The sequence below is a fragment of the Branchiostoma floridae genome, chromosome 6 (genome assembly GCF_000003815.2).
Source record: "Branchiostoma floridae strain S238N-H82 chromosome 6, Bfl_VNyyK, whole genome shotgun sequence".
Classification (NCBI taxonomy): domain Eukaryota; kingdom Metazoa; phylum Chordata; class Leptocardii; order Amphioxiformes; family Branchiostomatidae; genus Branchiostoma; species Branchiostoma floridae.
The window spans coordinates 12,229,014-12,256,813 of NC_049984.1; the positions used below are offsets into that span (position 1 = coordinate 12,229,014).

Consider the following 27,800-nt stretch of genomic DNA (forward strand, 5'->3'; position numbering starts at 1 on the left):
GAAAGATTTTTATGTTGCTTAAGTCTTTGATTGAGTGCTTGTAGAGAAACCCTCCAGATTGCGCTGTAAGAAAATCACAAATCCAGATCTCTCTCCACCTTGAGCCCAGGGTTTATAATCTGGTGACTCACAACTCACCAATGGTAATGGAGCCAACTGGATGGTTGAAAGGGGGTTCCAGCTGTTTATCTGAGAATTCAAGATGTGTTCAACAAGTTGACATTAAAGAGCTGATCTGCCCTTTGCAATCTTCCTAACTTTTTGGCAGCTCTGTTTTACTCATTGGCATTGTGACTTGTCAGTAAAATCGTAAGACAAAAAGATACCCAATGAGAGCACAGTATGTACAATGTATATGCTATTCACAGTGTTGTACCAAAGCTGGTAAGCTACTAGTTGCAGTAACTGTTGTTCTTAAAATAAATCTTTGAAAAATTGCTTTGTCTCATATCCTTTTTTTTTAATCCATGTTACAAATGGTTGCACATGTCTGCCTGCCCCTCAAACTGATTGACAGATGAGAGTAAAAATACCTGCTAACAAAATGTTAATGATAAGAATGTCAGCCAAGTAAGAGCAATAACTTCAGTAGTATATATAGTACAACAACTTTAGGCAGTGCTTGTTTTCTAGGAGCTCTCCTTTAGAGATGAGCTGTTGATTATCTGTTAGGTGACACTGTAAGGTCAGCCACAGATGAAAGACATCGGCAGGAATGCTTTAAGCTCCGTGCCAGGTCAGACCAGGCCATGGTGGGGATTGTTTCCAGCTGGCCAGGGGATCTGTTCCTTCCATTCAAAGTCTCACCACAGAAACTTAATCAGAGATGAAAGGCTCTGCTTACGTAGGACAAATCATTGTGTTATGGAGTTATGCCAGTCATTTGAGAAAGTATTTACAAAACATTGAAAGTTTTAGGAACCTGTAATATATTGTATATATACATGTATATGTACTTGTATATACATCTTTGGCTTTGACTTTGTCTTGCATTTCTTTCTTCACTGAACACATGGACCACCTACAAAATGTAGCTCTCCATTCAGCATGACTTGGAGTATGTTATGGAAATTTCTTCTTCTTTTTGTTTCCCCAAATGTTTCATAAGTGAGGTAAACCAGCAGAAGAGGTTTCTTTTCAAAATATAATTCCTGAGTAGTAGTGTACAGCAAGGGAAGTAGTGCTTTTAAACTGCCAGAATTCCATCTCCATTTCCTTGTGAATGACATGTTGTACATGAATGACAATGTTTCTAGGTGGGAATGTCAGTAATAAGTCCATGGGCCAGAGGCCATATTAGTACCTTCAAAAGCATATGGCAAATTCTCCTTGTTACTTTTGAATAGTAGAAGGCATATATTTTGATGTGATAGCCATTCTGGTATGGTACCTTTATACCGGCTATCAGCCTTCAAACCTATCAATATCTAGATGATCAAGACATTTTGTGTCTTTAACAAGGGAGAGGGGCAAAAAATCAAACATCAATATTTTTTTTTACAATTGCCGTACCTGGTTGAGGTTCTCCATGCCCAGGTTGATGACCAGACAGTTGGTGTCGTCCTGGTGACTGGACACCTGCGCCAGTCTGCTGCGCTCTGCCACCGCCCGGATACACAGGGAGTTACTGGTCTGTACTACAGCAGTGTGGTGCAGGACTCGGTGACTGGGCAGGGGCAAGACAAGAAGGAACATTAGTGCCCGGATACACAGGGAGTTACTGGTCTGTACTACAGCCGTGTGGTGCAGGACTCGGTGACTGGGCAGGGGCAAGACAAGAAGGAACATTAGTGCCCGGATACACAGGGAGTTACTGGTCTGTACTACAGCCGTGTGGTGCAGGACTCGGTGACTGGGCAGGGGCAAGACAAGAAGGAACATTAGTGCCCGGATACACAGGGAGTTACTGGTCTGTACTACAGCCGTGTGGTGCAGGACTCGGTGACTGGGCAGGGACAAGACAAGAAATAAGGAACATTAGTGCCCGGATACACAGGGAGTTACTGGTCTGTACCACAGCCGTGTGGTGCAGAACTCGGTGACTGGGCAGGGGCAAGACAAGAAGGAACATTAGGCTACACCAATTTAATTTCTTGGTTCACGGATTTTTTCATAAAAAATATGGAGCGAGAGGGCGAAATAAAAATAAAAATAAAACTTGTAAAATGGTTGGGGTAAAGGTAAAGGCTAATCCAAAACATAAAGAATAAAAAGTTTTCAGCTTGAAAAAAGTACAAAAACACTATTACTGTACAGTAACAGCACCTGTTTGTTGAAAATTACAAAAGTAGTGCAGTTTTTATGTTTGCTACACCAGAAAGTTGGTGAATGGCTTCATTAATGGTGAAAATTTGCTGAGTGGTAATTTTTATTTTTATTTTTTTTCCCAAAAAATAGGAGCGAGCGAATCCGTGAACCAAGAAATTAAATTGGTGTGGCCTTAGTGCCCGGATACACAGGGAGTTACTGGTCTGTACTACAGCCGTGTGGTGCAGGACTCGGTGACTGGGCAGGGGCAAGACAAGAAGGAACATTAGTGCCCGGATACACAGGGAGTTACTGGTCTGTACTACAGCCGTGTGGTGCAGGACTCGGTGACTGGGCAGGGACAAGACAAGAAATAAGGAACATTAGTGCCCGGATACACAGGGAGTTACTGGTCTGTACCACAGCCGTGTGGTGCAGAACTCGGTGACTGGTCAGGGACAATACAAGAGATAAGGAAAATCAGCAAGGACAAAATAGGCAAGACAAGAAATAAGGAAAATCAGCAAGGTCAATGTACTAGTAGTCTTCCACATAACAGCGTAAGCTGTAGTCCTACAATAGTTTGTGCCACGAGTAAGGTTAGTAAATGACATGTTTGAGAGTTATGTATGAAGAACGAGACTAAAAATGTTATCACATAAATGGCCACACTTTGATGATTCCTACTAGTACATGTATCATGCATGTGTGGCATCAAATGGCTGAGTGGATAGGGTAGTAGGCACGAGGTGTACAGGTCACAAGTTCAATTCCTGGCATTTCCTTGCTTGATGTTGTGTCCTCAGGAAAGGTACTTTACACACTTTTCCTCACTTCACCAAGGTGACAAAATGGGCACCAACTTTGGTTAAGGAGGTAAAAGTCAGTGGAAGGAGAGGAATGGGCTCTGCCTTCCAATACAGTGCCCTAGACACAGTGGATAACAGCCCATTTCCCCTATAGCCCCCAAAAGTCAATGGACTACCTAGTGTCATACCATTAATAGTCTATGTCAAGAGTAATGTTTCCCTTTGACTTACCTCATCTTGGGGTTCTTCTCCAAACTTTGGTAGTAGAAGAGGAAGTCTATCTCATGCACCCCACTTGAGTTTACTCCACGTACCCACATGGGCAGGCAAGCTGTCGCACCTGGCGCTAACGTTCCATCCGGCAAGGGAACGTCTATAACATCGGTAACATTGCACATCTTAGCGGACAGGGCCTTCCCACTCTCATCCCCATCCAACGGCAAGGTCTTATAAATGTACTTGGAAGTTCTTTGCTCTTCCGGCTGCGTAATTCCGAAGGAAAAGAATTCCGGGTTGCTGGAAGCTACTCTGAGTCTGTGCAGCGTGCACTTGCCCGTGTTGGTGAATTCCACAAGGGTCTGTTGGACTTCTCCACAGAGAAGGGCTGTTGGAAAGTTGAGGAAGGACACCTGGAAAATGCAAGTCAAATCTACTGTCAGTACCTCCAACTAAAACAGTGCAGTTTTGTATCATATCAAATCAAAAGTAGGGTTGCACTCAGTGAAAAATGCTTAGTCATCATATCCGAGTTTGCCAATGGCAGGAGACTCATACGAAAAGATCCAGTGCTCCAGTGATACCAGCAGAATACAGCATTTGAATATACATATAGGTACACTTTGGTTACAGAGTACACTAAAAATGAATAGCTACCTCTAACAGTGGCATGGAAGGAGCCACGATAGGGTCCAGCCGTCTGTCTGAACCATAGATGGTGCTGCATCTCTCCTGCTTGGTGGAGTTGAGTCTTGGACCCTGGATCTCCAGCTCCTGTTTCCCTCTCACATACACACTGCTGATGTAGCTGGGCTTCTTAGGGGGCGGTTTGGGACTGCCGGTGGTCGGGGGGACCAGCTGGTTGGAGGAGGAGGTGAGGGGGGTGGTCCCGGGGGGTGTCACCGTGGGTGAGGGTGACAGCATGGGTTGCTGGGTTACCACTGCAGGAGGCTGGGATTGTGGACTGGGTGGTGGGGTTTGTAGACCTGCTATGCCTGAGGTGGAGACATGTTGTTGTTGGGAGGAGCCTCCCCCGAGGCTGTAAGCCACTCCTAGGATCCGCAGCTCACCAGTCTGCTGGGGAACCAGAATCAACCGAGCCTGGAGGGAGCACAGAGTATCTTACTCATGTACTGCTATATGGTCACATACCTATTAGGTAATATTAAATCAGCACAGATACACATGTAGGGCAAAGGTCTATATCACACTCAAGCACATAGGGTCCATTTTCATAGTATAGAAACACCCTTGCAAAATGGAAATTTAAAACCTTTCTCTCAGGAAGTATTGGCTGGAGCTGGATTTGGAGAAGGATTTCCCTTCTTATTTTGTTGAAACCCAGACTTTGTTTCAGTCATGTTTGGGTTGTCCAGTAAGCTCTACAATAGTGCTGTTTTGATGTTGTGCAGAGGGGTCAAAGGTTACCAAGTTTAGTATGGCCAGTGATGCACTTGATGGACACTTGTCAATGTGGGTTTACCATGGACTAAAAGTCTGGAAGGTGACTACTGACAGCTTTCCTCTTGCATTATTCTTATTATTGTGGACCCTGTGTCCTGTACCTGCTCAAGATAACTTTGAATAAAACAGTTGCACAAATCTTACAGGTTTTGTCTCCTGTGCAGCGAGTACAAACTCCTTGATGACCTGGGTGTGCAGTACTTCTCCAGCTAGTGACATCTTCCCCGGCTCGATGTTCTCGTTGGTGATCATGTCATGCTGCTTGTCCTCCCCACCAGGACCCATGTACTTGATGGGCACAAACCTCCAGATCAGCAGGAGGTCCGACAGGACCAGGGGGATCCTCAGGGGGTTACTGAACACCACTTCTACTGTCAGGGTTTCTGGAAAGAAAAAATTGTATGATAACATTTATTTACAAACTCCTGCATGAAAGCTAATTGCAAGGGAATACACAATAACCTAAGAATGTATAGACAAAATGTCTAGACTAAGTCTACTGATTTATTAGATGTATCAATGTACATTACTGGGTGGTTTGACTTCTTGTTTCGAGGTACTGGCTAATGAACAGTAGCATGTTATTAATGCTAAATTTTTTTTGAGATTTGAGTATGGATGAAGTTTTTCAAAGGGTGTCTGCTACTTTACCAGTAAGTATTACATGATGACAACTGTATCATCCAGGTCATTGACCATATTTCATTCTAAAAGAAGAAGAGGAAAAGGAAACAGAGCAAACAAACAATGTGCTTCCCTTCTGTGGAGGTAAACGTAATAAAAATATCTCTGCTTGAGGAAAATTAAGGAACTACTTGTTGTCAGTGTAAAGAAAGCTTGGACTGATCAGTTTGTACTTCTCACCTCCCACCACACAGACTGGACGGTGGGCATTATTACTGCACTTCCCCAGACACTGGACAGTTGGGCGATAGCTGGCTGGCAGGGACCCGTTATTGGCCACCCGTACAGCCAGGTCCTCCAGCTCAATCCACTTCTGCAGGGTGGGGCGGTCCAGAGGCTGCTCCAGACTCACTGATGTTGCCCTGGTTCTACTGCCTACAGGAGATGACAAGTATTGGGACAAGAGTACAGAAATGAACATTTTCTATTCACAAAGTCAATGGAAATAAGTCTTCACAGGCAACACTTTCCACAAGCAAGCAAACACTGTTTCATCATGAGTAGGTTTATGACAATAACAACTGCAACAAACCAAGAGAATTCACGAAATTTTTTTTTTTAGCTATTTGGCTCATTTGTTTTAAACCATACTTCCAATTTTTGCATCTTTATGTTGTACAATGAGAATGTTCCTTTTGCAGTGGTTTAATTTCATGCCTGGGACTGGGTGGGAGGAAAATGAGTTTTTCCTGTGTTTCAAATTTGAGGTTGAAAGAATTCTGAGGTACGATAGGAACGCGTACCCATGATGCTCTGAATTTGCAGTGGAATAGTCGCTGTGGAAAAAAAAACACTGCAAACATTTCCTGATTTTCAGTATATCCTGCATATATACTTGTCTCACCTGATGTAGTTGGGAACTGACTCTCTTGGCACAGTAAAACCCTGGTGTGTGAGTATACACATGTCTCACCTGTTGTAGTTGGGAACTGACTCTCTTGGCACAGTAAAACCCTGGTGTGTGAGTATACACATGTCTCACCTGTTGTAGTTGGAAACTGACTCTCTTGGCACAGTAAAACCCTGGTGTGTAAGTATACACTAATGTCTCACCTGTTGTAGTTGGAAACTGACTCTCTTGGCACAGTAAAACCCTGGTGTCTGCAGTCCTGATGTAGGGCAGGGGCAGCTGGGGGAGGGTACCTGGCACCGTCGTACCTTCATTCACTGATGTGGTCAGCCAATGCTACAGAAAAACAGTTCTCATTACAATTTACATACACATAATTACACCTCACTTGGTGATGCTTCCGTTTCAAAATCATCCTTTCACAGCATCATTTATTCTGTTTTACATGAAGCCAAAGTGAAACTATGAGCACAAGTCTAATATCTGCAATTTTGAATTTGTACTGCACAGTAATGATTTGGAAAGCACATAAGCAAACATGCTGTCAAAATTTTGAAATATGCCTAACTGCACAACAATGAATTCCCATATTTAGGCAGTTGTCTTGTTTCATAAAATGTACCTGACTAGTTAGGCAAATTATACAAAACATACAATGACATAACTGTAGAAAGAGGGGAAGCCTTAAAATCAAAGATGATGGGATGTCATGGCAGATTGCATAATGTATAGATAATTTTTCTGATTCAATATTTTTGTTTGGGTCTTGCAGTCATTTTTGTCACAAGCAGCTATAGCATTTTTTTATTTGTTGGGTGCCATTCAAGTGTACTGTTCTACCCTCCTACTTGTCTACTTCAACTTGAACTTTCATCAGTAAGAACTTTCGTTAATAAGAGCTCCTCACTTCTTCCTCATCTGTCTCATCCTCTGTCATGCCACCATTTGAGGTCCTGGTTTTGGCAGTGATGGCCTAGAAATATGCCACCAATCAGAGTTTAACATCCATTACTGTCTTCTGCTCTGCTCTATATCTACAGTTATATACAACAACTGTGCAGGGTGCAAAAGTACTTTCTTATCGGAGGAAGGCAAACAATTCTACATTTCATACAGATTTTTAGGATTGCTGAGGAACCTAATTATAACCACTGACTGCAATATACAAATTCTATTTAGCTGCTGCATATTTATGCCAACCTTTATCACATGTCATACAAGCCTGTATTTAGTTTGCATGTCTAAATGCTATGTATTTCTGAATGGCAAGCAAGATGGTAGTACTTAAATCTAAGAAACATTTTCAGAACCAGCATAAATGTACTTACATTGCAGTTCAGCAAGTTGAAATTTCAGAAATTCCAAAAAAAAAGCCAAATCTAATTGTACATCATTCCTATGTAAACCAATTCTCTAAACTCCTGACAATGATAATTCTGTCAACATTGTATACTACATTGACCAAAACACAACATCAATGTTATGATAACAAGAAAGAAAACAAACTTTTCAATGCATACATTTAAATGTTCATGTACCTGTACATGTATTTGCATTATTGCATATCGACAGTATTATAATCTATAATACATGTAGATGCACAAGATGTTTATTTTTCAGTTCCTACCTTAAAGACAAACAGGTACTCTCTGAGGAAGGCAGTCTGCTGGGTGGGTGTCTGCTTGCTCTCGTTGATGAGCAGATGTCTGAAGGCAGACACGGCATTCTCCAGCTGCTTCAAGTTGAAGGACTGACGACCAATCGTGAAGTTGATGTGGTCCTTTAAAATCCACAATAGAGGAAATTGTTAGCCAAGGATTTTTCAAGCAAGTCAGTAAGGAATGAATAGAAAATGCAATACACTATTCTGAATGACCCAAGGTACACCCGTACCAAATATTATCACAGCCCATATCAAAGTAAATGTTGGCAGGGAGAGCTTAGATTGTTTGAAAGGCAGAGAAATCAAGCATGCAAACATATATCATACCTCAGCTAGAGTCCAGCTCTTCCCTTTGTAGATCTGCATTGCTTGAGAGTAGGATCTCAGGGCATGTTTCCTCTGAAACAAGAAGATATCATATAAATATCTATAAAGAAACTACTACTGTACATTTTGGTTCATGGCAGTGGAAGTAAAGGAATACCACCATAGGTATGTGTACTTCAGCACAGCACAAGGCAAGACAAAGATGACACAATATAGCAGAATGTTCCCCCTCAGAAAGTACCAAGGAAGGGACATCACAATGTAGTAGAATGTCATTGAGCATCAAGGCAGAGACAGCACAATACAGAATGACAACATTCAGCACCAAGGGCAGGGAAAGCACAATACAGGAGGACAGTGTTCAGCACCAAAGGCAGGGAAATAATAGAATGCTCTTCAGCACCAAGGATAAGAACAGCAGGTTAAAATAGAATGCTTTTCAGCAACAAGGACAGGGGCTGCGCAATATATATTATAATACATGCAAAAGATCTGATACAAGAGAGGCTGTTAGCCATGACAGTTTTGGACTCATCCCATCCCATACACAGACCCTAACCAATATGCCCCTTCTTTGGTTCATTAAGTGTTCTTACCTGCCCAGCCTTGCTGAACCTGTGACCAGCCAGGATCATGTGGAAGGCATATTTCCTGACCATGGGCATCTTCATGGACGTGAAACAGTGGGCAGCCTGCTCTAACAACAGGGCACTTCTCAAGTCAGAATCCTGTGGGGAAACATACAGAATAATTACAATTTCAAAATATATTTTGTAAATGTTATTTTAAAATGTAACCATCACATTCAGTACAATATACACATGAAAAGAATCGAGGGAAATACAGATTGTGTTCCTACCTCACTGGTCATCTTGATGAACTGCATGGCAGCATCTCCAAACAGGTTCATACTCTTCAGGATCTCTGTGCTTAGCAGGGTGGTTCTGGTGGCAAACTGGGGATTTCTAAGAAAAACATTTATAAATGATAAATTATCATTGAAGAGTATAGAGATTCTAAATCACCGTTTCAACAAAGTCCCTTTGGTCAGAAACTTTTGAGAAAAAATTCACAGGCTCACACATGTAGCAATGATGGTAATAATGACTATGAATTGATTTCCACCTACTTGCATGTCTGGTTATACATCTGTATGGCAGAGTCCATGTAGTGGGAGGGGTACTGTCTCTGTGGGGATCCCTGCATGAACACTGATAGGGCTGCCATCTCCTGTAATAGTGCAACAGGCTACACTTACTATACATCTTCCAACATCAGGAAATATAAGTGATAACACTGCTCATTCATTGACAATGACATTGCACATTTCTGGCTGTAAACTTTACTGGTCATTCAGCCAATGACAATAGCTTTGGGATAAAGTTCATTAGTCACCTAACCAATCACAGTAACTTTGTGACAAATTCAATATATCCTCTAGCTAATCACAGTAGCTCTGTGAAGAACTTCATCAGTCATTTAGCCAATCACAGCAGCATTGTGACAAACTTCATCAGTCATCTAGCCAATCACAGTAATATTTTGATAAACTTCATCAGTCATCTAACCAATCACAGTTAGCTTTGTGACAAACTTCATCAGTCATCTAGCCAATCACAGTTAGTTTTGTGACAAACTTTACCTGTCATCTAGCCAATCACAGTTAGCTTTGTGACAAACTTGATCAGTCATCTAGCCAATCACAGTTAATTTTGTGACAAACTTTACCTGTCATCTAGCCAATCACAGTTAGCTTTATGACAAACTTCATCAGTCATCTAGCCAATCACAGTAGCTTTGTGAAAAACTTCATCAGCCATCCAGCCAATCACAGTAGCTTTGTGACACACATCATCATTCATCTAGCCAATCACAGAAGCTTTGTGACAACAATACACAAACTGACCAGACTGCCAGCTGCGTGCATCCAGGCATGGTCGTTGGTGTAGTCCCTCTTGGCAGTGTGATAGGACGTGTAGGCCAGATCGTACATCTGTACCAGGAAGCACAGGTCACCCAGCTTCCGCAGCTGGACCTCTGCTGAGGCCTCCGAATAGCTGATCACACAGAAAAATACAGCAATACATGTATTTCCTCATATATATATTGAAAAATAGCAACTGCATTAACACCATCACCAAATTGAAATTGAGGTCGTGGGAGTCCAAGGAAATCCTGTATGGAATATGTTAGACTGCTACCTATCCCTGTGACAGGGATCCCAGCAGCACTATAATCAAATACTGGATACTACTACAATATAGAATGCCAAACCTGACTACTTGTAGGATAGTTGGCAGAGTATATGGCTTAGTATTAGGCTGAAATTTTGCCACAAATTGACATCATTTGGTACACTAAAATCCAGACAGTGTACAGACAACGAGTACTTACATCCCTCCACCGTTGTTGCTCTGTACTCCAGAGCCCTTCTCTGCCTGCTTGTTCCCACCAAACCACTTCTTGGTAGCACTGAAGAATGATCGGTGCAGTCCCTTTCTGGAGGCAAGCTATGGAGACAGAAAGTTTTAATCACATCTGTAGTTTCCTATTAGGCAGGGTAACCTTAGTATATCCATTTTTTTAACATATTACTTAGGGATATCAAGTTGACAGATGGTGTTTTTAAAGTGCAAGTATTGCAAATATAACAGATTGATATTGAAAATATTGCACTTTGAAACCACCGTCCATCAACTTGTTATCCATAGATACCGTTTCTAAAAACAATGGATACATGTGAACTAGCGTAATTCTTTGACAGTCAATCAAGTGTGCACTACTTATTCAATTAAGAGGATCTTTCTACTAGAAGCTCTTACTTGTTCATTCAGTGTCCTGATAGTTCTCTCTATGTGTGGCAGCAGACCTCGAACTGCAAACTCGTGTGCAAATATCCTCAGTCTGTCATGGTCGCTCAAGGTCAGGTACAGCCCGTGGGGGACGTTACCCTTCCGTCTGGCCGCCTCGTTCAGCTGGTTCATGGTGTCCGTGCTGCGAATCGCACATAAGCCAACAACATGAGAAATCAAGCTACAGGAGGATAGCCCTGCAGATGGACAGTGCCCTCTAGCAGATCCTCTCAGAAGTGCACCATTCTGACTCACTGTGGCACAGGAAAGTTGAATGAAGATAGATTCCTCTTACAATCCTTCTTCAATTGAGCACTATTTCCTCTATAAGAATCTTAGATTATAATACACCTCTGTTTGAAGATATCTACCTTTCCACCTGAAAATTAGCTAGTGGTTAGATCTAACCTGTTTGCATTGTAGGAGTCCTCTGTCTCAGCACGAGACTTGGTGAGTTCTGGCTCATCATCGCTCTGCTCCAGAGGATGGGAGATCACCTCAGCCTCTGGCTCTTTCTCCTCTTCTGAGCTGGCTTCTGTGGCAATTTCATAACAGGTAACTTATCTGTTATCTGTAACTTACCAACCATATCTAGTAGTACAACAACAACTGGAAACTATCAATGGAGGCCCAATTTTAGCAAGCCCTCCATAATAACATAGTGACATCAAATGGCTGAGTGGCTAGGCTAGGAGACAAGGGAGTAAAAGGTCCTGGCTAGACATACCTTAACACAACTTCCCTCACTTCTCCAGGTGTAAAAATGGGGACTTGTCTTTGGTTGGCAAGGTAAAAGGCCAACGAAAGGAGAGGTATGGGCTCTGCCTTCAATACTGTAGCCTAGACAGTGAATGATAACTTACTGCCACCATGGCCTAAAAAATGCTTCACCTTTAGGTTTACCTTTACTATCACAATTTCTTTCCAGTTAAGGGTTACATGTATACACCAGTTTGTACATAATGCTAATAAAGCTAGCTTTGCCTAATTGTGTGGTACTAGCTGTATGTATCCATCATATTTAGACCACCACCAGAAGTCTCACCTGCTGGAGGCTCATGCACAGAGTTAGTTTCTGGAGGAGGGGTGACGGTCACACCTTGATCTGGCTCGGACTCTGTCACCTTATCAGGGAAGGTGTCTGTGTTCTCTGTGGAGTGTCCGCTCTGTCCACTGTCTGGGGAATCATGCTCCACATCCTTAAGGAAAATATGGAAGGAAGACATGAGGAAAAGAAACCACTGCAATATGGATTTATGATTAGGAAACTGACACAAATGTTCTTTCCTTAATGTTGATAGGTACAAGCTGTTTTGAGAGTAAGGCTATAGCAGGTAAATTTTATCGTTATCATCCTCTGCAGACTCCAAATCTAATGTGAGTCTTAAGATGTTAAAACAGGAAGGCTGCAAGAAAATTCACAAGACTACTTGGATTTCTGTTTTAATTCATCACTTAGCAGTCAGATCAAAAATTTTATATTAACAGTCAAACCCCCCAAAAAGGCTAGGGTCAGCAGGTTTTGGCAAGGGATGTTTGGGTACCCAAAAACAAAATATTCCATCCTAGGTCTAATGTACTGCACAGCACACTGATATATATTACACTAGTACTGCATGCACTGACTTTGAAACAAGACTGACATACATAAGCACGTAGTCAACTTAAAATGTTTCTCTCTATTTTAGTACAGCAGAAGCCGTGTAATTGCACACACCATTTGCTAGCATATTTTGTGCAATTATCCAGGTGGTGCAATAATGCGAAGTTATCCAGATGGATAGCACCAGTTTGGGATTTGGGAATTCCCTGCAATTAACAGAAGTGTGTGGCAATCCGTTGTGCAACTAACTGGTTTCTACTGTATACCCAAAACTACTTATCCACTCTATAGGTCTAGGTATTCATCAGAACTTGGTCTCCACCTTTTTATTCAGGAACTGACTCCAGGGGTCTGGCAAGTTTCCTGTCATTGTCTCCGGACCACCGGCGCTGTTTTCCTTGGCAGAGTTTAGAGGTCGCGAGTTGACCTTGAGTAAGTGGCAGCCATTTTGGCCATAACTGGACTTCATGCCTTTGAAGACCTCTTCCGCTCTGTAACACATGCACCAAGTCTCACAATGTTAATGTTGTCTGTTAGAACACTTAGCTATGTGATCCAGGGTGACTCTAAAGACAACTACAGGCAAGTAACTGCCTAAAAGTAAAACATTACTGTGTAAATAAACAGGAACAGGAAGGGACCTTAAAGCCATTCTTGTCTCATTTGCAGTGAATGTGAATAAAATCAGTGTGAAACACTGGAGACTGTTGCGATAATGAAGGCCAATATCAACCAACAAATGAATGATCTTGGGATGAAAATTATACTCTTTGAAGTTTGCAGTATTTGTCATAAATCATTATTCACAATTGGCACATTGGAAATTATTACACACAGCAACTTATTCTGCACTTATAGGAACTGACATGCTGAGAAACTGCTTAAGTGATCATGGTTGAACAAACATGAGTAACAGAATGATAGTTCAAACAGACATGTCTTCATTTAATAAGCAAAGAAATTAGTTATAAGCCCTATTAGTTATTGATAATGCAGTCTCATGCTGTGGAAATCCAATATTTCATGTCCTGAACACCGCATGACAACAGCACAGATGATTTTCATCCATATCTAAGATATTTTCCACAAAAAAATTAAGAAACATTTGCTGTCAGGCTCATTAATGAAGTAATAACAATCCATTTCCACAGTGGTTCACTTTGTGTCAGATTGGATTTTTCTCTATATTATATATCCCTACAACACTGCATCTCAAAAAGACCACAAACTATGAATGCCATGCCATGTGAAACACAATTATACTTTCAAATACAATTACCACCACTCATTGAAGTGTGGCAAGACTGCCAATAAATATCAAGGCAGTGTGAAAAGAGTGGCTGTTACAGATTTTTACACCTCTACTTTCCCTGGACCTTCTGACTCTCTAATGAATAAGAATGCGCCGGGGGATAAAAAGTGACAAACTGCCTATTACATTCAGCACCGTGCTACAACTTATGATAGCCATGAAGGCTAACCTTTGCACGAAAAGCCCATGAAATACTCTCTTATGGGCACGTCAGCAGTAACTACAAGTTTCAGGTTGTTATTAGGAGTGCTGCTAAAGGCAGGGCTCGAAATACTACCTGCATATGCAGTTTACTACAGGTAAAATTGGAGCTGTGCAGGTATTTTTGGTGTCTACCTGCACCTAACCTGCACTGGTCCATGTTCTGGGTTTTATACATAAATGTCTTATGATGTACATGTATATGGATTGTTATTAGCTGCATTGACTGTTACCACTTATAAAAAGTATAAAAAGAAATAATAGCAATGGTGCCAGAACAATTTTAGTATGATCCATACTTCCTAAATTCAGAGTGGTGCAGGTAAAATTTGTCAGGTGCAGGTAATTTTCAATGTGCAGAAAATAGTATTTCGAGCCCTGAAAGGTCTATATTCAAGTCTCTCATGAATAATTACTTGCAGGAATACAGAAAGGGACGAGTGCTACCACCACTCATGAGTAGTCCAGTCAGGTTTTTAAAGGACATTATCCATATTGATGCAGAGAAAGATACAGAAACTTTAGAAAGTCAAGGTCTTTCACAATATATGGTATAGAAATAGAAAACAGAATTTTAAACAAGTGCACAGAAACACTTTTCTGTTACTTTGGTTATTTTTCCTCTTTAGAAAGGTATAGATTATTATATAGCCTATATATTATGATAAACTCACAAATTCCAAAAAGGAAACATGTTAAATCAGTTAAACAAAATCATTTTCATATCCATCTTATCACACTTAGCACAGATCCAAGTTCAATTTTCCCAGTCTTTGTAAACAGTGAGTGACGAAACCCCTACAGTATCTAAATCTGTATTCCAAACACACATCCCCCTATCCCCCCTAATGGTATCAACTCAATCCCATTATGTACAGTCATTACAGAGTGGAAGTGAAGAATTAGCCAATGATATAGTCAAGGTGACTATCAGGTCGCCATTCTTTCCAATAAGGTAGATTAAGCCAGTTTTCTGGGCTCTTTCTAACTGTCAGCTAATTTTCAGGAAAGAATAGGAATGCTATATCCTTCTAGATGGGTGTATAGATCTAATAAGAGAGAGCCTAGGCTCTTCATTACGCTTGATATTTGATATGATGTTCTTTTTCCCCTTTAACCCCAGTACTATTAGATAATAATATGATTTGTGATGAAAACTACAAATACTATGCGCAGGCTTTTCCTGCATAGACTATTGCCTGCATAGACTATTGCCTGCAACAGCATTGGGTCACATCAGGTGAAATATTAAAAAGGATGATTCAACTTCCATCAGAAATAGCAGATCTCATTGTCCATGGAAGGCCAATTACAAAATAATGACATTGATCCTGGAAGTGCTCATTTTTTTTAACTTCCTGCAGAGTAAAACAAGTGTTTACCTATGCAAACATGACCCTGATGGTTAAAGAATGGTTAATAATCAAAATCTATTTATACAACAACCTGGAGGCATAGAACCTGTGCCCAAAAATGAAATTGTAACTCTGATCATCCATTGACGAAGACCACACGTTTTATCCAGATCTGCCAATCAGATATTTACAATTCTTGCAAGTAATGAGTTGAAAAAGAACCCACCTGCTATCATCCCCCTCTGCGACATCATGTAGTAGTACATAGTACTTGTATGTGTTGGGAGTGAACCACTTGGGGTACTTGGCCTGGGATGTGTGCTGCAGCTCATGTTGCTGCTGACTCAGTCTGGTGAACTCTGCCATGGGGTCCGTGTGCTTGGAGGACACCACACAGACACCTGGGGGCCGAGTGTTAAGGGTGCAAGCCGCTTTTTGATTGAAATGTACATAGAATGCATAGTAGCGTGGATTATCTAGTGGTAGAATGCGTAGTCCAGTGGTTAGCGACCCTGCCTCTGAACCAAGAGGTTGGGAGTTCAAATCCCAACCATTGTCACTCACCCAACATGCACGCAACTGGAAACAGTCGTAGTTCTTAGAATGTAACACTAGCCAATGTCTACTGTTCTTTGTACTCATTGAATAAAATTAACCTGGTACAATTAACTTAATACTGTACATAGCGTCTGTTTTCTCTGTCACAAGCAGTGAAAGAGAAGCTCTTATGTGAACAAAACTGGTTTGATATTACTTTTACGGTATTTTTATGTGCCGATGCTTCAAGTTTTAAACTTTTGAGTGTTATTAGTCTGTTCTGTATATGTCAGCAAGGAACAAGGACATTTTTTTAGTCTGGCTAAAAAACTAGTAACAAATGGAGACCAGCTGAAAGATTCCCAAATAAAACTGAACTGAAGCACTGAACATACTTAGAGTACTGCTTCTTTAGAGATATACATATCACAGCAAACAGTAAATCAAAATTGCCACAGTGCATCCATCAAACAGGTAGTGCCTTTGCTCAAAGGCAAAACTTATTTCCAACATACTTGGACTTGAGAAGCAATACTAATCCATTTCCAAGCCGCAAAACTTGCCAGACAACCTGGCACCAACCAAGTGTTTGTCCATTTGTCTCAAGTTAAGAAGTCTAGGACCGTTACAAGGGGTGTTGCCCTTAAGGTAATATACTGGAACATTTGATGGGGACTCGTGAAATTACCAAAATGTCCCTAACAGGATCTACATGTATGACATAGCTGTAACCAATGCAGTCAGAATGTCATTATTGGTACATGTGCAGAACTTGCTATAGGGAATAAATGAGCCAAAGTGGTCATGAATGATTGGACCAGTACTATTAACAGTTACTTTGTAGGAAAGAAAACTTCATAAGGGGAGAAAACATGATTTTGAAAAGTGTTCATTTCTTGTTAAATGTCACAATTGCTACCTTAAACTCAATACAGTGGAAGCCGCTTAATTGCACATCCCATTTGCTAGTGCATTTCGTGCAACTATCCGAATGGTGCAACAAAGCGAAGTTATTAAGCTTTGGCGATTTCGTGCAATTAACAGAAGTGTGCGATTATCCGGTGTGCAATTAACTGGCTTCTACTGTACCTTAGTTCCTGACAATTAATGTTGCACTGGTTGCCATTTTGGACAAATCTTCTTCAGTGATTCCAAGTCTCATCCTGTACTGCTCTAGCCATATCATATTCTTCCAGTATATGGTTCAGTGAAAGTTTAATTTTTTGCCATTGTTTGGAATTCTGCAAAAGGCTTTAAAGGGGCAATATTAATCAATGTTCATGGTATTTATATGTTCGACACTTTCGCAGAAACGTTTTAACACAAACTTAAAAACAGTGCAAACTGCAAACTTTTCTTCCCCTTTTAGTTTACAGTAAAATTTAGTTTCAACCGCCAACTTAAAACCACAGCGAACACACCATTTACTCCCTATCACAAAGTTCAATTTCCGTACACATTTCCCCTTTTAGTAAGTTTTACAGTAACTAAGTTTCACTCACTTACTCACTCACTCACTCACTCACTCACTCACTCACTCACTCACTCACTCACTCACTCACTCACTCACTCACTCACTCACTCACTCACTCACTCAGCAACATCACTATATATAACTAGTATAAGTATAACATGTACTCCAATTTTGAAAAAGGATACAGGCTACCAGATGTCTCAGGTACTCGTGGTCAGATAATGGTAACACCTGGAGGAACGTATCTCTGTACGCTTCAAACCAAGGGGTGGAGCCTGGAGACAACAGAAAACATATCCACATTATATTGTAGCAAGGTATTTTGCTTATGAGTCTATATTTGTATCTTTCTGTTGAAGCAATAGTTTTACTCTCAACATATTAAAACTGAATAGATGCATTTCTAGGCTCTGAACATTACATCCTATTTGTATATCATCATATTGTTTCTTGTATACGGGTTTGTGCTAAAGTGCAACCTTAACATTTGGCAACAACTCTATCTCTCAAGATTCATACCCTGACACTTATGACAGTAATTATTGATTTTGCTACCATACTTCTATATTCAGTTTCCCAGGTCACTTTTTTCTGTACATAGGGATTTTATCATAACCATTTTAATCAAATCATTCTTCTTCGAGCCCCTACCCTTCACACTACTAAAAATAGCACTTGTACTATAACTAATAATGGAAACTAGCTACAATAATGTCCCTACTGTTGAGTTGCAGGTTATATTCTCCCACAGTGATGAAGTCTGCCCTGCTGCCCTCCACAGTCTGAGGCTGGGTGTTGGACACCGCGTCGTTCAGCATTTTCCTGGCCATGGCGGGCACGGGCTGCTGCGTGTCCATCTCACTCATGATGATGCGGAGGTTGTGGATGACATGCACCTGATTGGTCGGATCTCGGACATGGGCTGTAAATAATAGATGGATTGGTATCATTAGGTGATGAGGTGGTATAGTGGTTACTGTTATTGATATAGAATCTGGTCAATGTTCTGAGTTCAAATCCCTAGTTATGCCTTGGTCCCAATTCCCAAGTCAGGAGCATAATTTCTGTATTTCCCTTGGTAAACTCTTTTATTTTTCACTTCTGCAAACATCCCGGCCAGGCCCCGTTTCAGAAATGGGACCTAAGCCTTAGCCTGGAGTCCAGCCTTGTTCGCTTTAGTCCTATCCCAAAGGTTGCTACGTACCCAAAAGCGAACAAGGCTAGACTCCAGGCTAATCCTTAGCAGTCCTTCTTCCCTTGTTGTGCCATTGGGAAAGGCACATTTCATTGCACCCATTTCCCCACTCCATACAAGTGAAATGAGTACCTACGTTAGGGACACTATCTCGGATTGGATGTAAAGCCGAAATAACATGTAAAGGACATGGCATGTCATTGGTCAGCAAAGATAGTAAGTTCAGAGAAAATGGAAGAAACATTTCAATCGTCAAACAAATCATAATACAGTTTTGTGTCAGGAAAGACTCATCAATAGTTAGTAAGTATGTGATGTCTCAATCTCATCCAGAGCCCCGCCCCTTTACACTATGGGAATGCACTTTATGTTATCATCAAATACTAAAACCGTAGGGTAAGATGGCAATCTTACATAACAATGAACCTTTTGTCTGTAGGATTTTAGTAACACACGGTATCACCATACAGCTATGAAGTGTTTAAGTCGAATTTTCATCTATCATCCCTTCCGAATCAATTCATTTTTACCCCTCTCCATGAATAAAAGGAGATTAAACATATATCATGTTGACAGTGACACACACACAACCATATCAACGTTGTAGTTTGTATACAACTCAATGGACGTTTTAGTTTCTCAGGGAGGATTCACTTAGATACCGGGTCAAGGTTTCATATAATTTTCCGGATCGATACTGTATGAAGATACCCTGACCTCGGAATGAAGTCACCGCGAAGTGTTATGATCATATGCAAAAATATCAGTGAGCTTGTGAAATGCCAATCAGATGTTGATTTGTATGATCTTGGCATGAAATCATTGATATCCTGTTAAGACAAATGTAGACATACCTTCCGTAGTAAGTTTGCAGAAAGGCCTGACCATTTCCACAAACGACAGGTTGTTCTTTTGGCAAACCTGCTCGGCATCCGGGCTACATTGCACCGCTACCGCCGGCCCAAAGGCGTTCTGTATGAACTCTCGGGCTGTCTGAGAACACTTAGCCATTGTCAGATGCTGCTATACCTGTCTTCGTTTGCTAAAATCTATCCAGATAGCTTCAGAAGTACGATATTTCGCCGCGAAGACAGGTCATTCTTGAAAATTGGGCCAATTTTGCACAGATGTCCGCCATGTTGGAAAAGACTATTATGGGATGTTCAACGCCCCGTCACAGAAGGAAACGCGAAAAATAGCAGAAAAATGTTCCAATGCACGACAGAATTTGATTTTATGTTTCACAAAATGTAAAACGCTAAAAGAACTTGGCAGCAAATGCCTTTGAATACCAAAGGCAGTGCCCCGTCAAGTTAACCTTTGACCCTCAGTTTCAGTTGAAGCGCCATCTAGTGACACCTGGAATGCCTTGCCGCGGTTGCAAAAATCAGTTACTTTGCATGAAATTTCCAAATCATTGATTCTCGACCCTCACGAAAATATGTCTGTACAAAGCATTACGTTTTTTGTTTGTTTCTTAGATGCAAATTAAGACTCTTTCCTCGCTCCACCTTCTTGACATCGTGTTTTATTACGTTTAAATCCACGTTTAGCAAGTGGCAGGACAGCTGGAGGAGCTGGTCACCATATAGTGTATGGATGTCTGTGAGTAAAAATAAACATAACCGTAGTTTGTAAGACTATATACCATGTGAAGGTCAACATCATGTATTTTCTTTTAAATCTTGCCATTCAAGTTCTACTTAGAGTGGATTCCACTTGTACGGCGAGTCAAATATCAAGCATGTCAGTTCCTACTGTATTAGGCGAGTCGTGTTATTCTCATACTTTTGTGAACATAAGGGCGACTCCAGTGAGATTTAACAAGATCTAACAACAAATTCCGCATTGTGTGCACGTACACATACGCGTGCCACCTGCGTCTAAAGTGACGATAATACCTTATTGACGTGAGCTCTGGTAATTGAACTGTATGTGTAGGTGTGCTGTTAGTAAGTGGTTTCCACTTGAATGAGCGGCTTGAAGAAGAGTAAGATAACTGAAGTAGCCAATCCTCGATGGCGCAATGGTTACAATTAATGCCAAGTACAAAGTTAGAACTGTAGAAAGGTTGAGTTATATAATCTGAAGCTTCTCGCAAGTTACAGACTTGCATTTGCGCTCACTTTATAATTTAAAATTAGTAACATTGACTATCATAATTCCACCAGGTGCCATAACACCGCCACCTCAAAAATGTTAGTATAGAGGTCTTGAATTGTCTTGAACACCGAATGTTAAATATCCTAAACGCAATACAATCCAGATATTACGTGTTGAAGACAATCTTGAGAAGGCCTCTATAACCGCGTTTTTTGACCTGGTGGAATTATGCGAATGTATGTTAGCACTTTTGTTTGTCGATGTTGTTAGTTACAGACCTGTTAAATATATAACTTCTGATAGCTCCACCAGTTTCTGACTTTAGAAACACCCCTCATACGGCAGAAGTGGTATGGTCCAGCTTTCGGGCCCAACTGCACATTCGGGAGCTACATTCGGGCGGTGCTGCAATCCTTCACCGGTGACAGGAGCGCGCTTGTGTGGAGCTCCCGTCCCACTACACACCATAATCATCCACGCGCCTTCATCCTCGCCACAAGGCCGCCTTGCCAGTAGTGCACACTGCAGCATCCACCAAACAAGTCCTGAACATAACGCTCTACCAAGGTAAGAGAACATATTGAGATTTTTTTCCATAACCTTTACGTCTAATGTGAACACCTTTCTTTGAACTGAAAATCTGGGTCAGATGAAAGCGCTGTGCGTTTATTACTAGTACTGGTCATTACTCCAGAATACGTCTCAGCTGACTGTGGTTTATTACACTGTGATATGGTTAGGATTGTATGCAAGGCTGAATTGTGGTATTCAACAAGAAGATGATGCTTGAATTCTTTGCCGCGTCACTATTATGATGATAACTCAAAGCAGTAGAGGCTGGAAGTACTGTACAATGTTACTTCTGAACTGAAGTATATCTTTATTCTACCTGTATATACGCAAGTGCACATGTAACGTTATGTATCGCTTCATTGACTAGCCTGTAGTTTGTGAATGTTGCATATTCATTGACACGTCTTGTATGTGGTCCGAAGTATGTGGTACCTTTCGGATCACACCTGTATTTTCTAACCACGGGTCCACCCACCTTTAAAAGAACCAAAGGTGGAGGAAGTCCGAGATCGATAAGTGGTTAGCACGAAGGTGGAACCAAGCGAGTAATGGTGAAGCGCCCGCGGCTGCTACTGACATTTCACGTTGGAAATCTTTTAGATTATCATTTGCATTTAACATGTACATACTTTTTGGGGGGTTATCATTCAAGCTTTCTTGTCTTTTCACGATGGGGCTTGGTGCAATAGAAGATGTTCTTTCAAGACAAGACGTTTGGACGAGTGTTTTTCTGTCCATTGCAGACAATATTTCTTCCATTCTCCTTTCAGATCCCTGAGGTTGCTTCCCATCTCGTCTCTTCCTTCTTATTCTCTCTGTTTGTTCAGTAGTAATCTATCATTTTCTTCCTCTCTACACTATGCGCTTACTGCGCCGTTCCCACCAAAGATCACAGTAATTTCTTTATTTAAAGCGTACCCCACAACTGCACCTAGCAGTGTGTTCTCCTACAATCTATGTTCTTGAATTCCCCATGACATTTCATGTCTCGTTAAGTTTTAATGGTGTCATTTCTCAACCGCGGCAGTGCCCATTGATCCGAGGCAAAACCAAGCACTGTTGCGTCTTGGAACCGCCGCTCTGAAGTAATTTCCAGATCTTCCTTAAAGGTTAATAGAATTTCTGTGCAAGACAGCAATGTTTTATGTTATTGCTACACCCCAGCAGTCGCCTCTGAATCATCACATTTTACAGTGCAAGTCTGTCCGACATTTGCGACTCCTTTACTACTGAATATTGTAACCTACCTTTTATTCAGATACGATGTGGTTGAAAACATGTAAGGTAAAGTTATCCGTAGCTGCAGTTTTGAAAGAAAGAAGAGTCTGCCGCCAGAACATATGATTATATACGATTTTTTTCTATACAGCACAGTTTAGCTCAATCAAAACCAATACACCGGGCTTATTCGAAATGTAGGTAATCAAGTTTATCCACAAAGGACATACGTATATGTGGCCAATCATACGTATTTAATAACTATTTTCTTTCCAACTTTCTTTAAGGATGTCAGTAGGGCTCCTTAAGAAAAACGCAAAAATATATTATCTAATTCCCTCAGGCCGTGGACAAGTAGGTCAATTTTTTGAAACGGGTTGTGACCTATATTTGAGGGAAAGAAGGCTATTGCAGTATTACAGTGAGTAGAACTGGACGGGTATTCCCTTTGGCTTAAAAAAGGCAACCGTTGTATAATGAAATGTTGCCTGCGCTACATTTAACGGTTACTACAGGTATGTCGATTACGCTAATGGTCATGGAATGACACCTGTTCTAAATTACTTGGATAACGGTGCAGAAAAATGTGTTTTACGTTGTATCGAACGAAACGAGTGCATTATATGGCACCCAACGGGCCCATATCTTCAAGGAACGATGGGGAAAAAAGCACACCGTTCCTTAGTAGTGGTGAATCATTTTGGTGAATCGTTGTATTCAAATGATAATAATGAGTGTTGTCGTGTTCATCTTTTTCATTAACCCTTCATGTTCTTATGTCTTGTCCAGCATTGATACAAGTAAAGGTGGAAGTCAAAGTATCAACCTAGATCTGTATATCTTCAGTGCATTCTTTATCTTGCTAGACCTTTGGCTCTCCTAAAAAATGGTACATCCATTAAATGCTCCGGATAGTATACGAGGAACACCCCTAAGCAAAGCTAGGTACTTATTTCACCTGAGTAAAGGGACAAAATGCCTTCCACACAACGTCGGAGCATGTCAGGGGATTCAAGCCCAGAACCTTTTGAGAACTACATTGATCATGTTTGTCCTTCAAAACATAGGACTCTCGCTACCCAACGATCACTTGGTTACTCTAACCAAGGACGTTCATTGCTCAAACACTACATACATGTAGCTGGAGAGAGAGAGAGAGAGAGAGAAGGAGAGAGGAGGGAAATAGTTATTCTTTGTCAGTTACAATCTCTGTATGAAACGTGTGATCACAGTATTCTAGTAACCTTAACAGCCTGCGAAGAAGATGACCGAAGACAATTCTCTTATTAAGTTTCTTAGGAGACTAGGAATTCCAAGGAGTCATCAACGTCTTAAACTTTTACGCCTTGGTGTTCCTTGCATGATCAAATTATGGTCTCTGTATACACTTTACGGCAAAAGGTGTGTTAATTCCACCAGTGCGACCCGCCTGTGTGCGTCCGTGCGTTGCTGATTAATAATAAGAGTTCGGAGACCTCATATCTTCATGAAGTAGTCTGATTATGCTAATGACTTCCACATTTGCATAATCTATGCTTAGTTTTGTACACCTGTATCTAACCTACGCTGGTCACTATGTTGATTATCCAATCATTTACCACATCGAGGAACTATGGCACTTTTGCATTGATTATGCAAATTAAGGACTTATTTGCATAGTTGGTACCTGATAATGTTCCACTTGCCACAAACTACATATATTGCATGTATTTGAGTTCTATAAAGGAAATACTGCAAATACAGATTTTCCTCATTAAATATGCAAATTAAGTGTCGGTTTGCATAATTTGCACTTAATGATGTGCATCTCTGTCTGAGCTACCTACATATCATGTAAATTTGTTGTTCTCTTCTTCAGTTATCCTCCTTAGAATATTTTGCCAAAAATGCCCCAGAGCAACCTGCTATGGGGACCAAATATACACCACATATCCCTTATGTCACAAGCTACTGTATCTGACATTCAAAAATCAAGACCATGGCACATCCAGTTCAAAAGATCCAGAAAATGAATTTCTGCTGCAGTACCAAGGTCACATACCAGGTGGCCCAAAATTGACCTCGACCTTTGTCTTCCTTACACCCACCCACAAGCCAAATGTCATCGTAATCCATCTAGAGTTTAGCCTGAGTACCATCCTCCGTAGTGACCGCTGGCTCACTACTTTCGCTTGCTAACCACGGAAAGTAGTGAGCCAGCGGTCAGTACGGAGGATGGTACGCAGACTATCCAGAGCTATGCTAACTACAAAAATCCGGACACACAGACAGACACACAGACACACCCAAAACTATATCTCCATTTTTCATGGAGATAAAAACTCAAATTACCTGATGCATGCACGAGCGTATCTTATCAATCCAAATACTATACACATACATGTAAGCACACACACGCGCGCGCAAACACACACACACACACAAACAAACAAACAAACACACATGCATACACACACGCGCGCGCGCACGCACACACGCAAATTTCACTTCCTCCAGCATGAAATGAGGCATGGCCTATGTCTATCTCTTCCTATATCGCGCCACTATTACCCTTCAAATCACGGCGAACGGACAGCTACTAAATCCTCTTACGGCGGCCGGTGATTGAGTTCCTCCTCTGTCCTAAGCACACCTATTACATCGCTCAGTAATGACTTATCGTTGTTCCTTTGGGTGGATGTAATCACCGACCGCGGGGTACTATCAATTACCGAGACCTGCTACATCTCCGCATGAGGGCGGCACAGACTCTACATCGACCTCTTTTAAAAAAGCGAACTGGGAACTGTTTGAAAACAGCCGTCCACTCGAACACGATCGCACCATGGCAACAACGATAAACCAAGTCCCGGGCTCAATATAAAAAGGCCCTCAGCAGAATTCAATTCACAGGTTAGATTTTCCCATTTGGGGTTCAGCTAGCCGGAGTGATGGAGCCTTGATTGCGGCTTTACTGGCCCCTTGTGTGCGGACTGCAGATGGTCTGTGCCGTATGTGTTGGTGGGGGTGCGTAGGTGTTATCTCGCAACCGCAAAGCTGCATTTACTTACCGCGAAGGCACCGTGGCGCCGAGGGTTTCAGCTAGCGGTGCACAAGATTGATGCAAAATACTTGAGAACCACGCAGCAATGGGAAAATAAATTTGCTTTGTCATGTTTTTGGGGTGTCTTAAGCTTTTTTGTATATCACGATAGGAACAGGTGTAAAAAGCGACTTTTGTACAGGCATTTTTCAAGCGTTTCAAGTTGGGTTTTAAAGTATGGGGTTTCGTTGCTTCTTCAATTCACATAGCATCATCAATATAATGTTATCCGTGCGAGCTCTACGAAAGCTCATTCAGGTTACATAGTATAAAGCTGCGCTTCAGCAGAAAAAAAATGCTTGAAAAGTAAACATTTGGAATTTTGCAACGCCTGGTACCCTTAATACATGTGCAAAAACGCTGGACGCGAAAGTTAGGTCTACACGCGGGACTAGTCAACCAAAACTTGAACACCAAAATGTTCACCTACAGAAACAAAACATTTTCGAACACGCCGCAAAAATGACAAATCGATTCTGCAGCCCGTCCTACTGTCAAACACACTAAGGTCGTTTTGACAAATGGTTCTACCAGTTCACGTGCGATGGTCATCACATATGCGGTCTGCTATTAAAGCGCCAAAACACAATGGCCACCCCGGAAAAAAACATCCGGTGAAGTTCAAATCAAACAGAAACTTCCGTTGGGCCACACGGCGGCCAGTGTTTGTGGAGACTGTGGAACTCCTCATCACAGACTTTCCGTTTTGATCTCGTTTAAAGCCTTTTTTCTCGGTGGTGGGAAAGTCTCGTTCCCATGACGAAGGTCGTTTCTTGTCGGAACCACGTCGGTCGGTTCGCTTACCGGAACTTTCATTGAACAGAAGGCCGCACAAAGACTGGACTTTACAGCCACTGTCGTCTGTGGTATCTGAGGCAGGAAGCTTCACAAGTGTTTCAAGGTCTAAGGTAGATTGTACTTGCGTACATTGAATTTTCCCATTCTACTTCTCTTTATTTGCTTGGTGCACATTTAACGGTTTTCCAAAGTGCGCATTCCAAGTACATGTACTGACGTTTGCTCTCGACGTGTCCAAAACAGTAGCTCACTACTTCTTCCACGCATACACCCGACACTACAGTTGTTTCCCCCGAGCCATAGCCCCGCATCCTCCTTCATTAAGTAGAGACGAGGTAATTTCATGGGACGGTGAAGGCGTATCGGAGTGGGTCAGGCGGGAGGCGCGGGACAGGCGGGAGATAGATGGAGGGGACCCGCCGGAGGTGTACGGTGTACGCCGCTAAGGTTCACTGGTGCCGTGGATGCGGAGAGAAACATTGCACACAACAGTACGGGGGGTAATTTTACATGTGGATTATTTCACAGGGACGAATACGCCTTTAATTTGCCTTAAAGGGAAGATAGACATTTGGTCATTTTCATATGACAACTGTGTTCAGTTGGCAGAGGCCGTTGCTTCTGTAAGTCCCAAGATTATGTTGCTTGATAGTTCTCAGGCTTGACAATTAGCGAATGATGGATCCCTTGGGAAGAGGATTTCGACGTGATAGAGGGAGAGAGAAAGGTACACACACAAACACGTACATACACACACGCACAAACACATACACACAAACACGCATACACAGAGACAGAGGGGTAGAGAGAGTGAGTTAGTAAACTAATAACCTTCCTTTGATACCTCCAATCGCTCATTTCCAAAGTTCCCAGATACTAGACCGCCCTGAACTTCAGAAAGACTCGACTTTCACTTTGTATTGTCGATGCGCCTTGGTCTAATCACTCATTTCCCTTTCGATCTGTGGGAGCAAAACAGGGTCGGTTTGTCTTACTGGGGGTTAGGAGGGGGGTCAGCGTCGGAAATAAGACCTCGATTCAGAAGCTTGGCTACATAAAATTGGCTTAGGAGATTAGCGTACTGATACAATGGGTATTTGTGACGGCCTGTGGACATGAATGATGCTTAATGTGATATCGTCGGCAAAGTCGTGAGCTCGACTTTGACCTTTAGACCTCCATAACGTTAACGGGAATCTATCTCACTTTCTGATTGCCAACGTTAACAAGCCTGTAA

The 27,800-nt window shown here is 41.6% G+C and overlaps 2 protein-coding genes across 8 annotated transcripts in view; one reads left to right on the plus strand and one right to left on the minus strand.

The window, feature by feature from the left end:
* LOC118417276 (trafficking protein particle complex subunit 8-like) overlaps positions 1 to 20,104 on the minus strand; it is a 40,816-nt gene extending 20,712 nt beyond the window's left edge. For 2 of the 6 annotated variants that reach the window (XM_035822782.1, XM_035822787.1), the window contains exons 1-23: positions 19,644 to 20,103; positions 18,316 to 18,516; positions 17,780 to 17,869; positions 15,810 to 15,984; positions 13,038 to 13,206; positions 12,158 to 12,311; positions 11,521 to 11,647; positions 11,083 to 11,254; positions 10,655 to 10,770; positions 10,167 to 10,317; positions 9,390 to 9,490; positions 9,120 to 9,225; positions 8,857 to 8,988; positions 8,261 to 8,332; positions 7,898 to 8,050; positions 7,178 to 7,243; positions 6,474 to 6,606; positions 5,601 to 5,795; positions 4,881 to 5,119; positions 3,930 to 4,373; positions 3,288 to 3,685; positions 1,513 to 1,666; positions 139 to 189 (exon numbers count right to left, since the gene is read on the minus strand). In XM_035822782.1, the coding sequence (XP_035678675.1) occupies positions 139 to 189; positions 1,513 to 1,666; positions 3,288 to 3,685; positions 3,930 to 4,373; positions 4,881 to 5,119; positions 5,601 to 5,795; positions 6,474 to 6,606; positions 7,178 to 7,243; positions 7,898 to 8,050; positions 8,261 to 8,332; positions 8,857 to 8,988; positions 9,120 to 9,225; positions 9,390 to 9,490; positions 10,167 to 10,317; positions 10,655 to 10,770; positions 11,083 to 11,254; positions 11,521 to 11,647; positions 12,158 to 12,311; positions 13,038 to 13,206; positions 15,810 to 15,984; positions 17,780 to 17,869; positions 18,316 to 18,516; positions 19,644 to 19,800 (3,756 nt within the window). In that variant the 5' untranslated portion in view covers positions 19,801 to 20,103. Of the gene's footprint in view, positions 1 to 138; positions 190 to 1,512; positions 1,667 to 3,287; positions 3,686 to 3,929; positions 4,374 to 4,880; positions 5,120 to 5,600; positions 5,796 to 6,473; positions 6,607 to 7,177; positions 7,244 to 7,897; positions 8,051 to 8,260; positions 8,333 to 8,856; positions 8,989 to 9,119; positions 9,226 to 9,389; positions 9,491 to 10,166; positions 10,318 to 10,654; positions 10,771 to 11,082; positions 11,255 to 11,520; positions 11,648 to 12,157; positions 12,312 to 13,037; positions 13,207 to 15,809; positions 15,985 to 17,779; positions 17,870 to 18,315; positions 18,517 to 19,643 lie in introns of all 6 variants that reach the window. The other 4 variants (XM_035822783.1, XM_035822786.1, XM_035822785.1 and 1 more) reach the window with 4 other exon arrangements.
* A 1,168-nt stretch (positions 20,105 to 21,272) lies between these two features.
* The window catches only part of LOC118417326 (b(0,+)-type amino acid transporter 1-like), a 33,604-nt gene continuing 27,076 nt past the window's right edge, over positions 21,273 to 27,800 (plus strand). The window contains exon 1 of one of the 2 annotated variants that reach the window (XM_035822858.1): positions 21,273 to 21,459. The gene's annotated coding sequence lies outside the window, so the exon portion shown is untranslated. Of the gene's footprint in view, positions 21,460 to 26,548; positions 26,674 to 27,800 lie in introns of those variants that run through there. The other variant, XM_035822861.1, reaches the window with a different exon arrangement.